We start from the raw sequence: 14,588 nt of genomic DNA on the forward strand, positions 1-14,588 counted from the left end.
TAACTCCACTCACTGATCCGAATCATAAACAGAAGGGTTTGGGTTTGTGACCTGACTCGCCGAGTCCATGAACTGACTCGCCGAGTCCATCTTGTGGCATCTCTATTTTGTCGATTACAGACCATCCCAACACCTCCAACTCATAGATCTGGACTCCTTATGCTAGCATTGCACGTAAAGTTGCTAACTTTACGTGCATGCAAGGTGTTATGGGGCTAAAACACTTAATCCAAGCTTCAATGAAGACCTAGGTCATGAAATGGGACCTTAGCTGGATAAAGCCAACAACTTTGAGCTTCTAAAGCTCAAGAGTGTCCAGATCTATTGTCCAAACCATCCTCAAGGGTTTAATACTCGGATTCACCTTGGAAATGATCCAAATGTGACCAAAAGCAAGCTAGAAAGGGGATCTATCAATTGAAAGCTCAAGGTCCAGACTTTTTACCTTCTAATAGTTGCCAAATCGATGTGAAGGCTGGATCTACACTTCCTTCCTTGCTCCTTTCTTCCAAGCCTTCAAAATCCACTCCAATGGACCTTAATCTTCACCAAAAGCTCCAAAAATGAAGTTGGGTGGCTAGGGTTTTGGGGTTCTGGACGAGAGAGGCTGTAATGAACCCTAGGGAAGAGAATAAGATGCTTAAATAGGGTACCAAGTCCCGGAATTAGGGCTTTCCCAACCCAGACCAGACTCGCCGAGTCCACTCTCCGACTCGTCGAGTCGGTCACTTAATCTTGCACACGGATCCCGCTCCGACTCGTCGAGTTCTTCCTTGGACTCGACGAGTTGACCCCCTTTTGACTTAGGGTTTCCTTTCCTTTCTTGGCCTTTCTGATTCTGGGTGTTACAATTCGATTTCGAGTCTTCGATGAAACGGAACGAGCTTAGGAATCAGGCCTTCGAGTCTTATGATGTCGGCTGGAAGAGATTAGAGAAGGTAGAAGGGAAATAGAAATCGATAAGTGGTAACGTGATTTTAGGGTTAGAGTATCTGAGGGGCTTAAATGTAATTATATATATATATATATATATATATATATATATATATATATATATATATATATATATATATATATATTCGGGGCGAGTCGGGTCGAGGCACGCATACCCCACTCCCTGTCCCGAACCTGAAATAAATACCCGATACCCGACCCGTTACCCGATAAGCTCGACCCGACCCGGCCCAGCCCAAAATCTTCGGGAATCGGGTTTTCCGGTCGGGTTCGGGTTTTTTTGCCATCCCATTTTTTGGGAAGGAGGTAAAAGAACTCTGAACCGTTTATTACCCTCTGTCCGAATCAGCGATTTGAACAACTCTGAACAGGCTATTTTTTCTTCTAATTCTCACTTCTTCGACACCCAAGCAGATCAGCACCCACATTCGTCGCCTTCAACCATCGCAATCGACTGCAATCAAATCGTCACCAACCTTCCTTCTGCGACACCAAGCTAATCGGTACGCTATTTTTCTTTGCGTTTCTCCTCGCTAATCCTTTTTCTTTCTCGGTATTCCTTCTTCGACTGCAAGCAAATCGGTATGGTTTTTTTTTCTTTGCTGTTTAGATTAGACGAACATTCTTGATTTCTCTTTTTTTGTAGTCTTAATTTCTCTATTCTCGGTAGTCCACTGTGAATCGGATATCGAATCTAGGTCTTGATACATATCGTCCTAAAGATCATTCTAGGGTAACTATATTTTGTCAAAAAAAAAAAATCCTCATTTCGTATTTGTTGTTTCTACAGCTCCGTAGCTCTTTTTGATTGCATAAATCATACTAAAAAGTCATTTGATCATTAATCGTAACTAATACCCCATTAGGACTATTCAATCAATATATAGCTTAAATATATTTCAAATTAGGATAATCTAGACTGCTGATGTTTCAAACCCCAAATCGGTACATTCAAAATACAAAATTGATCTGATATAACTGCTTCGTATTGTTTGAAAACAGTTTTCGGAAAGACGTGTTATAAGATTTAATTTGGTTTTCATCTTTTGTAACAAAAAGCTTGAAATCACCTAAGTTTTAAAGTCCAAAAACAAATCATTGATTGTTCCAAGTTGAATTCCTGTTTTTCTAGGCAGTCATAACTTCTATTTGGTTTTGATTCTCTTTTCTTCTGTTTGGGAGGGGAGTTAATTTTGAGAACTTATACCCACATAACATTTTGGCTTATATTGATGCTGCATGCTTCATATTATGTAGGGAAGATTATAAGGATGATGAGTGGAACTATCAGGCGGAAGGCTTTGTCTCTGTGCTCATCTGCAGTGGCTAATAATGTATGTATACTTTAACATAATATATTGTGTTTTAGCTTACATATGCTTTATACACTTTTTAGTCTTTAAATTGGTTAAAGGGAGACATAATTATTAAAACTAATGATGATGCTAGTATATACAAGGGGCACAGGCTTTACACATCTTATGTCAAATAGTCTCACTAGTGCTTGAAGAAGTTCAATGGTCACATTGTCTAGATGATAAACATACATATGTAGTTCTTTGCTTTTTTTTGAGAATTGACACTTTACAAGGTTTGCTTTTATTGTTGAAGAACTATATATTTAAATCTAAGGGACTATGTCACTAAATTTCACAACAATGGAACAAAAGTGCATTACTATTTCTTGTATTCATCCATCTTGTTAGAGCTAAATTTAGTTTTAAATTTAGAGTTTGTATGCTATTCAAATCTTTCCTATGAGATTACTTGTTGCTATATATATATTTTGCAATTGTGGTAGGCATTTGGAAGAGGATCAAAACTAGTACCTGAAATTCATCAAGGTATGCATGCATTCTCCTACATAAGAGTGTCTCTGTTATCACACTTAAAAATCACAAATGTTTTAACTTATCACTAAATGATGTATGTCTTACACTATTACAGGTGCTCCTGTTTATTCAAAAGCCTTAAGGTAAAATAAACACTCTTTTTTCTCTCTGGGCTGCTAAATGCAAGAAATAGCAATGCACTTTTGAAATTTTTTTTTTACATCATTGGCTAAACGCAAGAAATGGTAATGCCTTTTTCATTATGTTAAATATGCAAGTTCATTGCTATTTCTTGCATTTAGCTCTTCATTGTTCATTAGTCTTGTTGAATTAATGCTAAAACTTATCATTTCTTTACAACAATTTATGTGGCACAGGGACGTATCATCGTTTAAAACTGATTTTCTAACCCCAAAATGGGTTAGATCTTTTTCTTCACACAGTGGTATGCTTCTTTGATTGTGTCAACAATTTTTATTATAATGATCCATGCAATTCTTTATATATTTTCTTTCATATTGCAAACAGGGCCCACAGTTTGTGGTGATATCAGTGAACCAATTGCCCAAATTCAAACAGATAAGGTATTTAACAGTGCTATATCAAAAAGAATAGCAAATGTACTTCCATTGATGTGTTAGTTTTCTCATGTTACTTTCATTTCTTCCTATAATAGGCTAATAGCAAGGTACATATAAAAATATTGTATGTATACAAGAATTAGTGAATAGGAATTATATTTCACTAGAACAATTTGTTTGCAAAAACAAAAAATTAAATTGATCAACATACTATAAAATTTTAAAATAGAAATCATAAATAAAAAAATATGTTTAGTTACTTTTTGAACTAATAATAACAAAATTAATTTAATTAAAGTTGGAAATTAAAAGAAAAAAAAAAGATTAGTGTTGTTTAAGACTACATAAATAAAAGTAAATTTATAATTGTAAATCCTACACAGGTAATGGCACACAAGGCCCCTGGTTATTTTACTGCATCTGGTGCTGTGGTTGGAAGTGTTTTAACTGCTCCCATTGTAAATGCTCCACAGGTAAACCACTTAAATCCTTTTGTTACCATTTAAAATATCATTTCATTGATTAGTGTAATTTAAAATTATATCAATAAATGTAAATTTCTTACTCCTTACATTGAATTGCAATGATTTGATGGGTACATGGTTTTAGGAAATCTTTTATCCGCACAGGGCAGAATAGAGAAAAGGACAACATACTTTCACCATTTTATTGATTTTACCCGTTTAACTATTTTCTGTAGTGATTAAGTTATTATTATTATTATAATAATAGTTCAATGTCCAAGTTGATAGACTAGTGAAAGTAGGCTATGTTTTTAAACACTCAATAAAAGTATAATGATAAAGTGGTGAAAGTAGTAATGTTGTTGTTTTTTTTTTTTTTTTTTGTTTTTTTTTTCCGGCCTTTTATTTATGTTAAATACTTGAATTGAAACACTCTTTGATAAAGGGCAATATAGTGGAATCATGTAGAACCAACCAAAGTTATGGATTCAGTCTATATGTTTTGACTTTTTTGCATGGGTAGTCCCTAAAGTGTAGTTTCATTGCACTTTTGGTCCTTGACTTGGAGGGCGTTAAAATTGGGATGTCAAGCCTAAAGTAAATTGACTATTTTGCCCCCTATCTTCATCTTTCATTTTATTTTAGAGTTTGGATTTTGTTTTTTTTGCAGGCGGCTAAACTAGGGTTGGGTTCAACAGCGACTTCAACTTTCGTACCAAATCTTGCTCTGTTTTGGCATATAAACAATGGAATTGAAGAGATTTTGGCGGATTATGTTCACCATGAGATCCTAGCAAGCCTTCTTGGAAGATCTCGAACTTAGAGGTTTCTAAGATGGTGATCATGAGTTCAAATGAGTTAAGAAGAGATTTTTGATAAAACAAAGAATCTAGATCATGGATCCAAGCATGAACTTACCTAAGATGATGAATTTTGTGGAATAACCTCCTTGAAAAGCTCTTAAATCTCGAAAATTTGATGAAGAGGAGTGAAGATATTCTTGAGAGAGTTTGTTTCAAAAAGTTGGATGAAATGTGTGTGTGGGTGTGTGTCTCGGTCGAGGATAGAAAGGAGAGAAGAAGAGAGAGACATTTGAGTTGACATGCATGGAAACATGGGATTTTGCATGGGTTTCCAATGGGTAAATGTGAGGTGGCAAGTAGGAAGTCAACTCTTCCTCCATTTGAGTAGTTGGGCCGAGAAGAGAAGAAGGAAGAAAAGAAATTGGGCTTTTTGTGCTTAAGTCCTAAATATGGGCCCAATTTACATCCAAGAATGAGTCTTATGGCCTTTTCAAGTTAATTAGATTCGTTATGGCCCCTTTAAGGTATTTTATTTCATTCTAGGCCCATTATGGCCCACCATGTTAAAATAAATGGAAGTGGGCCCAAATAAAGTCCATATAGGAGTTATTCTAAGCCTAAAATAGTCAAATTGGAAGCTTGTTGGTCCATTAGGCCCAATAAGGAAATCCTAGTCCATAATGGACTTAAACCGGGATTTCTAGGGTTCCAATTCTTTGTTGGCTATTTGCAGTGCTTGTATAAAGTGTTTGATTGAAGTTTTGTTGTTATTGAATAAGCATCATGCATGCTTTCACATTGTTGGTTTGCAGTTGGTATAATTAATGTTGTTACAAAGCATCAAAATTCCTAGTTGTGACACAGGGGCAGTACAATCCCTGCTAAAGTGCCCCGTCTTGCCGCACTTGTAGCAGCCTGATGATCCCGCTCTACAAGCTCCCTCATGCGGCTTGTCGTATTTCCTGCAGCGGCTCTGGCCCGGCTGGCCCTTCGACCTAGGGTCGGATCCCTTGGGTTTCTTCCCCGAAACCCCAGTAACCTGCTCCGCCTCTGCCTTCCTCTTCCTGAGGTGCTCCAAATCAATCTCCCTCTCCCTCGCCTTGGCAATCATGGACTACAGGGTCGGGCATGTTGAGTAGCCGACATGCTCTCGAATGTCAGCCCTCAACAAGTCATGATAGCGGGTCTTCCACATCTCCTCATTCCCCGCATACTGTGGTACCAACAAAGCCCTCTCTCGGAACTTGGCGGTGATCTCCTCCACCGTCTCCGTAGTATGTCTCATATCAAGAAACTCCCTGGCCAGCTGCTGAAGCTCCACAGCTGACACAAACTCAACCCTGAACTTGGTCACAAAGTTCGACCAAGTCATCGCCTCGATGGCTGGGGCTCCCAGTGAGTCACCAACTGACTCCCACCAATCCCTAGCTCTGTCTCTCAAACAACCCGCAGCAAAGCGGACCTTTGACCCCTCCGGGCAGAAGCTCATCAACTGCGCATACTCGATGTTTGCGATCCATTTCCTGGCAGCAATGGGGTCCTTCACCCCGTGAAAGTCTGGCGCACCATTCCCCCTGAAGTCCTTGAAGGACAGTGTGCGCGTCCCGGAATGGCTGGACGCCGAGTCACTCCTGAATGTCCGGAGGCGATCCTCCATCAGCTCAATGATCCCTTCCTTGATAGACCCGAAAATGACCGGGGTCGCCTCAAGGATACCTCTCGTGATCTCAGACGCGATGAACTCGCGTAGCCCATCATCAACCTGCTCGGATCACGCACCTGAGCCTGATCCTGAACCTGATCCAGACCCTGAACCTCCCACCCCGTGACGCGTAACCACCATTCTGAAATAAAACATATAAACGTCAGGGTCATACATACTCTCGAGAGGTCCCACACTTTCCAAGTTCCCTGATTCTGCCTCAACCCTCCTTGACTCGAGTACGGATCCTCTGCTTTCAGTAGTACGGGCCCATACTACCTTCCACATCAATCCGTACTTTCCTCAAGGATTGCTTCAACTTCACCAAGTCCCTTCTACCAATACTGCCTTCTTAACTAATCTCATCCTAGGCTTGACCCAGGGCACTCTCCGACCTACTCTCCGCCATCAGATGCACAAGGAGTCCCTACCATCCTTCCCTAACTAGCTTGCCAATACTATTACATATTCACTTACAATTTTGGTTAAAACTAGCTAGAACCCCTATAAGCACAAAGCAAACAACATTCGTGCATCAAGTAACCAAATCAAACATAACCTAATCAGGCTATCATACTAATGACTAAACAGCCCTAGCATACAGCTCAATAAGTTCACGCAACAGTCATATAAGGCATCCTTCCTAGATCCTTAGCCCTATTCTAGCATGCAGCTCTCATAATCATATCATATAACATAACATATCATGTATGGGTATCTTGGGGAAAACTTACTTGAGCTCGGTCGGTCGCACGCATCACACACCTTGTTCTTTCTCAAAACTCCTCATATTTAAATTTTAGAAAACCATTTTTCTTGTAAAAATCCTTTCAAGCCCTCGATTTGAGTCCAGACACTCCCGAAGGTGTGCCCGAATCCCTCAAACCAAGGCTCTGATACCAACTTGTAACATCCCAAAAATCGAGACCGAAAATTTTTGTTTTCAATTATAATACTTGTAAAACTGTTTGAGCAAAACATTACTGATATCACATCAAACCACAAAAACCAAAGTTACATGTTTCAAAACCATCATGTCAAATAGTATAATGTCAGAGTACAATCCCAGGGTTCTCAAATGCGGAATCATGTGTGTGCGATGCGCTGCTATCCTGCCGGCTCCTTCCCTTTAGATGAAGAGGTACCTGAAACCAAATCTGAAAACCGTAAGCACAAAGCTTAGTGAGTTCCCCTATCATACCACGTATCATTCAACATACATACTGCCTGGCAATTCTGGGGTGCCCGACCTACCCGTGTCAAGCCATTCTGAGGTACTGACCTACCCATGTCAAGCCATTCTGGGGTGCTGACCTACCCATGTCAGGCCATTCTGGGGTGCCTGCCTACCCTCCGGTCTATCTCACCCGGTCACGGGGACTATTTCACCCCTACTACTATCACATAATAACATATCATGATCATGCTGTCAGACATATCTGGGGTGTCCGACCTACCCTTCGGTCCTAACGACCGAATCGGGGGACTATTCCCCTCCTACTACCACTATCACATAGAACATATCATACTTGCACATAGAACATATCAAGTAATAGCAAACCAGACAATTATCACAAAGACAATCATCTCAACTGTAATCAACTACTAGTGGATCGACCTTGGTGCCTTAGACCCATTTCTACTAGAAGGTAACTCACCTCAATGTCGTGTAGTGTCTGCACTGTCCTTGGTACGGAAATCAACTCTTCTCGACTCCTCGATCCCTACACAACATCTTTTTTAATTTATCAATTCATACTCATAACCCTTACAAGGGTCACTCAAGTCCAAGTCAAAGTCAATGCCAAAACCTTGGTCAAAGTCAACATCTGGTTGACTCGACTCGCCGAGTTGGTCCGCCAACTCGCCAAGTCACCATGTCCACAAAATGCCATAATCCCGTCCCTACTCGTCGAGTCTAGCAAGAGCTCGACGAGTTCGCCTTCAACAACATATCAGACTATCTTCAACCGACCCATCGAGTTCGTCCTTGAACCCGTCGAGTCCATCTTCATTTTAATATAAGTTAAAAAAAAATATATATTAAAAATATATTTTTTGGGGGTAAAAAATAAAATTAAGAATGAAATAAGGTTAAAGATTAAAACATTATTTATCTTATTTTTTATTTCATTTTTGTAAAGAAAAAAATAAGATGGCTGGAGATGTCTAAAAGCACTCTAAACTCAAACTTAACCATTACATAAACGGTTGCTACGAAAATCTTTACATGGTTTGACGCTATTGTAGAAACAAGACTAAAGATTCTTGACCGATTCAAGAAAGGTAGCTACGGCAGCCCCTTCCCCTTAGCCCCTGCACTCTTGTGTGAGTGCCTGTAAAGGTTCGGTAAAAGGGACAAAATGGGAAAAGAATATCCGTGGTAGTTACGATCTAACACCATATTAATTTATTCAGAATTAGTGAAGCAACTACGAAAATTCGATGATTTATAGGTCCAATACACACACCAGACGACTTTAAAATCAAAGAACACAGCGACTGAGAAGAATCTTAACGACAAATCCTCAAAAATGTCGATTGCGAAGAAAGGGCTTCAACAGTACTTGCTTCAGCTGCAACAGCATCCTTTAAGAACAAAGGTACTGTCTCTTCTCGATTTCCTATTATTGTTTTTCGAATTCACGAATTGGGTTTTGTTTTATTGTTGAATCATGAACTGGGGGTTTCTTCCATGAATTTAACTTTGAACTGCTTTTAGTTTGATTTTGTGGTTTTTAGTAAAATCATTAATTGGGTTTTGTTCTTTTTGGAATTGAGATTAGTTTCCGAACTGGGTTATGTGTTTCTTGATTAGCGATGAATTAGGTATTCTTTTGTTACTGAAAATTTGTCATATTAAAGGCTTTGACGGCCGGAGTCTTGTCGGCGATCAGCGATATCGTGTCTCAAAAGCTCACAGGCATCCAGAAATTGCAAATCCGTCGACTTCTTCTCAAAGTGGTATGATCTGATTATTTTTCATCTTAAGTTGAATTGACTTTATATTTGGTGTAATGAATTCAAATTTGTTCTAGTGTTTTTTTACATTGAGTTCTTGAAGTCATTCCGTTGACTTTAAAACATTCAAGTTTTTAGTTGTTTATTTGTCAGAATTCTTGGGATATCAAAATGAATTACACAATCTAATCCTTTACCCACATCGAGTCCATTTTTAACATAGATTATAATGATGTTTAAGAAAGATTTGTGAAAATTATTGTGAAATGGAAGGAAAAGGTAAAACGAGGTCATATTTGTAAAAATTTGTAAAAAGTCAGGACTTAAACGGGAAAGTCACATAACTTATTCTCTCTGCAATAAATGAAAAAGCACCAGTCAAATATATATATTTATATAAGAATCAGTATAGAATATTAATGCGGGAGTGTTTGCAGCTTTTTGGGTGTGCATATCTTGGACCATTTGGGCATTTCTACCACTTATTGTTGGATAAGTTGTTCAAGGGCAAAAAAGACTCGACAACAGTTGCCAAGAAGGTATCCTACGAACCTTTGATAATAAGGATAATAATGGAAATTTACAATCTTACAACCCAATTATATGACACCTCATTCGCGATTTAATCTATATATTTGTAGGTGTTGCTTGAACAAGTGACATCTTCTCCATGGAACAACTTGATTTTTATGCTTTACTATGGGCTTGTTATCGAGGGTAAGGTCTTTTTGATTCCTTGTTTTAATAAATATGTTGACTAGAATTATTTTAGTAGATAAACGATTATGAATTGGTTTAATGCTAAGGGGGGTGTCTGGATGTACGATATGAAAGTTACTATTTTGTTTTGAAAAATCAAAATCATGATTAAAGATAGAAATAAGTTTTTGTATATAATCAGTAAATAAGTTTTACTTGCATTTAACCATTTTAAAGTTCATATCTTTTTTCAACTTTAAAGTCATATAATAATTTATGGTCATGTATATATATTCAGGAAGATCATGGATCCAAGTGAAATCTAAAATCAAGAAGGAATACCCCACAGTACAATATGCAGCATGGACGGTAAATCCATAATTTCAGTTTTTACTCATAATTTTATAAATTTCTGCTGTATAAATCTTTTAAAGAAATAGCAATTTGTTTTATAACATCCTATTTTCATTTCTTTCTATAACAACATTAATTAGGACATTGTGCTTTGAAAAATCTACCCAATTACAGCAGTGAAAATTACTCTGTATATAATTGGGTAGATTTTCTTAAAAAAGTATAATGTTGTAGTAGGAAAAATAAAATTATGATACCCGATGCTATAGTACATAAATCAATGAAAGTATGTTGCTATTTCTTGCATTATTATTATTATTATTATTATTATTATCAATTTTGAATATTCTGTAACAAGTGAATAATATTTATTAACAAATGTGTGCAGTTCTGGCCAGTAATCGGGTGGATAAACCACCGCCACGTGCCGCTGCAATTCCGTGTCATTGTCCAAAGCTTTGTTGCAATGTTATGGTATGTTTATTCATTTTACAAAAAGAATCAAGAATAAGTCATTATAATTCAAATTATTTTAAAATGATCTAAAATTGTCATGTTTACTAAATAAAGTTCTACTCAATTATTTTCATTTATTAATGTGGTTGTACTTTCATATTTTGTTTTCTTATCAAAAGGCATTCTAGTTTGACAATTTTACTCAATTACATCATTGTACTTTTGATTTTTTCTTTTCTTATTAGGACATTATACTTTGAAAAATCGACCCAATTTACATGGATGACATGGCTAAAATTTGGGTAGATTTTTCAAAGTAGGATGTTGTGATGAACAAGTCAATGAATATAAATTGCTATTTTCTAACCTTTTTATTTAAATTTGTTCATAAGAATTTGGTTTTTCTCTTCCGAATTTGTAGGGGTATATTCTTGAATCTAAGAGCAAGATCAGTATTGACAATTAAAAAAGATTAGGCAATTTGAAAGGAACTTCTCAAATAATTTCTTCTGCTGCTGCAAGAATTGGCTCTTATTTAGTTTAAAATGTTATTAAAGGTATGTTTTTACTGTTTTCGATGTTTTTATTCAGATATGCAAAAACAGCAAGATGGGTTTATGTTCCTTTGCCTTTTATCTTGTTTTTAAAGGTTGGGTTGTAATTGTCTATGTATTATTATAACAGCGACTAATTAGAAATTTAGAATCAATGATATGGTTACATGTTATGTGTTGGATAAGTTGGTAATCTTGTTAGGTGCTCTTTATTTATGACTTAATGTAGTAGATAATACTTAATCCAATACAAGAACAACTTTATCTCAAGTAGTTTATGCTGTGTTTGCACCCTAGCTGATATCAATAAACTATAAAAAATAGCTTATAAAAAGCTAGTTTATAAGTTACTTTTGTGGTTTTAGAAAATACTAAATTTAATAAGGTCAAAAAATAATCAAAATTATATGTGCCAAACACAACCTTGGTAGTTATGGCTAACTACTAACTAGCTCAAGTCATATCTACGTCAAAATGAGTCGTTACATATATTATTAATGGGACATGTTTTTCTTTTGTATTTTATAAAACCATTTGAACCTTTTTTCCTAACACAATAATAATATATTGTACAAGTCCATGATAAAAATAAATGTATATAAGACTCAAACCCATCGTTTTGCGATCTACAAAAAAATAAAATAAATCGATCCATCTATTGTTCATAGAACATTAATATCATGATATGTTCGAGTCGTTTCGTTTTTAACTAATATTTTTACATGTTTAAATCTACTTAGTTTCATATAGATTAGTTTAAATTTTTTTAAAAAGGTTCTTCCAAAAATCCATACACCAACCCACATCGTCACATCCACGAGAATCATGTGAAATGCACATAACAGTCGTTAACATATGAGCGTGGTGCCCACAAGGAGGCCACTGTACGTGGCCCCACACTGCTGACTGCTGAGATTCCACCTCTTGGCAATTCAATTTTATAAGGATACCACTTTTGAACCAATTGTTATATATGACGTGGGGATTAAAAGTTTTTAAATACATAACACATTATTCAAGATTTAGTTAACACACACAAAAGATATATTACAAGGATTATGAAACATTACACATTTGTAGACCCTAAACTAGTGGTGAAAATAAGGGTTGGTTTGTGAACAAGCAAATGGATCTTCAATATAGAACAAACAAGCAAAGAGATGAACACAAGAACCGAAATTGCCGATAAAAGGATTGCCAATCCGATTGCTGCCTTACCCTTCACCTGTTGAGCATACGCTATTGAGGCAAGAGCAAGGAAAGTGAGTGGGAATGAGAATGCCCACCATGCCACACTGAACCTTCTCATCGATTTCTTAAAAAGCAATGGTCGACTTGTCTGCAAAACACCAAATTTAATTAGGCTCAAATTATCCATGCATAGTTAGATGTGATAAAATTTACAGATTGGTTAACAAGTCAAAATATTCCAACATTTTTTTTTAATAAAACGATTTAGGAATGTAACGATTTCAATCTTCTTAAGGCAATTTTTGAGAGTGGTTAGAGATAAAATATAGGACTAAATGAGAGAAATAGTAATTATACTTTCATCAAGTATAGCAACAAACTTTTTATTTCTTCTAATTATTGCATTGCATTTTAAAAAATACCAATATTATGCCAATGTCATGTGTATACAAAACAATTTTTGCTGTTATAGTTGGTTAATAAAAATATTAAAAGTATAATGTTATAACTGGATAGATTTTTCAAAGTGCAATGCTTTAATAAGAAAAAAAAAATCAAAAGTAGAATATCGTAACTGACAAAATGAACGTAGGATATTATAATGCATAAACAAATGAAAGCATGTTATGTCTTGCATTTAGCCAAAGTATAACTCAAATCCACAGATATTTAGATAAATGGGTCGAAGTTGCACTTTCTAGACTTTATGGTTGAGTATGTAACACAAGATGGGAGGGAAAGGAAGTGAAACAAGCTTTTGTAGAGCTAATTTCGATGATTAGATGAGGTGGGTATTTTGGTCTTTTGCACAAACGAGAGATGGATGGCAAGTCCAATGCACACCAAATATAATATAATGTATGTCATGTTTTGTCATGTCTATAATAAATTGGGCTTATATGATTCTAAATCAGCTACAAAAGAAGGAAATGAGCATACCAAAGATACAAATAGAAAGAGTGATAGAAAAAAGAGCATCTTGCAAATGATATCAAAGCTTCCATTAATGGATTCCCAAGCTAATGTAGCCATGCTCGGTGTGGCTACAAAGAGGAAGAAAACAGGTCTGAGATTAGACGGGATATGATTACTCCCTGATAACCTCTGGTAAAGCGTGATGAACACCACTACATAATGTATCATCCCAAATGTAAACAGACAAATCCGAATTTCCTTCCATCTTGTCTCATCTGCTACATGGGATGATAACGATGCTACCAAGTTCCCTATTACAGATATTTGGATCGTAGGGTTAGCCATGATAGAGAGAAACCGCTTCTCAGCCGTGAACCACTGCCCATAGACCTTAACATCAAGAGCCAACAATGGAACGATTAGCAACCACCATATGTATCCATATGCGTGCTTATCTGGGAAAATGAACAAAGGGGTGGACTCAAGTAACAGAAGCCATGAAATCGAAGGTGCAAACAAATAATTCATGCCTACATGGTGACGACATTCGGCTTTCACGAGGTCAAAGTGGAAAATGCATCTCATTATGTAGAGAAGAGAGAGAGACACGAGGGTGCATAGCGTTAGGCACCAGAAGACTGTGGAGGTGGTGGCGATAATGGTGTGGAGGTTTGAGGTCCGGTGGTGTTGGTTTATACTTTTCCAAAGTAAAGCTTGGGCACCAGCAGATATGCATATCCTGAAGTAGCCAGCATTGATCTTGATTATTATGGATGAATGCAATCTGTTTGAATCTTCCGTTGAGGGTTGTTCTTGGTTATTTTCCATAATGACTGGCTGTTGATGGTGGCTTACGGTGGTGTGGCAGTCGATTACAGATTCTAGTTTCCTCTGATCCACCATTGTTGTATGTTGTATGAGGATGCGATGTGCATTTAATGAGGGGAGATGATTTCCCATTAAGATCATCATCTGGTGGCTTCCATGCATGCAGACATCTGTCTCAAGAATGTGCTCAAAGCACAACGTGATTAGAAGTTAAAAACTCTTATGGAATTCAGTTTCAGATTGTGATTATAGAATTGGAAGATGTTTCCCATGAATCAAACTTGTTAATGAGAA

General features: G+C 36.7%; 2 protein-coding genes and 1 pseudogene across 4 annotated transcripts; 2 read left to right on the forward strand and 1 right to left on the reverse strand.

Annotated features, from left to right (window-relative positions):
* The first annotated feature begins 1,302 nt into the window (after window positions 1–1,302).
* Window positions 1,303–5,432, forward strand: LOC145167989 (uncharacterized). 3 transcript variants are annotated; one of them, XM_079087192.1, is made up of 8 exons: window positions 1,303–1,457; window positions 2,212–2,288; window positions 2,756–2,798; window positions 2,902–2,929; window positions 3,164–3,231; window positions 3,315–3,370; window positions 3,751–3,840; window positions 4,502–5,432. In XM_079087192.1, the coding sequence occupies exons 2-8, from the start codon at window positions 2,226–2,228 to the stop codon at window positions 4,652–4,654; spliced, it is 501 nt and encodes a 166-aa protein (XP_078943318.1). In that variant the 5' UTR covers window positions 1,303–1,457; window positions 2,212–2,225; the 3' UTR covers window positions 4,655–5,432. The 3 variants fall into 3 exon arrangements, with proteins under 3 accessions (XP_078943318.1, XP_078943319.1, XP_078943320.1); XM_079087193.1 differs by having other exon boundaries at window positions 1,304–1,536; XM_079087194.1 differs by having other exon boundaries at window positions 1,304–1,457; window positions 2,217–2,288.
* Window positions 5,433–8,561: 3,129 nt separating this feature from the next.
* LOC145167973 (peroxisomal membrane protein PMP22-like) lies at window positions 8,562–11,545 on the forward strand. The gene is made up of 7 exons (XM_079087191.1): window positions 8,562–8,939; window positions 9,202–9,300; window positions 9,735–9,836; window positions 9,939–10,014; window positions 10,295–10,365; window positions 10,739–10,824; window positions 11,228–11,545. Exons 1-7 carry the CDS (start codon window positions 8,871–8,873, stop codon window positions 11,280–11,282), a joined length of 558 nt encoding a protein of 185 aa, XP_078943317.1. The 5' UTR covers window positions 8,562–8,870; the 3' UTR covers window positions 11,283–11,545.
* Window positions 11,546–12,426: 881 nt separating this feature from the next.
* Window positions 12,427–14,369, reverse strand: LOC145131096 (S-type anion channel SLAH4 pseudogene; annotated as a pseudogene).
* Window positions 14,370–14,588: the final 219 nt, after the last annotated feature.

This window comes from Lactuca virosa, chromosome 1 (genome assembly GCF_052849685.1).
Source record: "Lactuca virosa cultivar CGN04683 chromosome 1, Lactuca_virosa_CGN04683_v6, whole genome shotgun sequence".
NCBI classification, from domain to species: domain Eukaryota; kingdom Viridiplantae; phylum Streptophyta; class Magnoliopsida; order Asterales; family Asteraceae; genus Lactuca; species Lactuca virosa.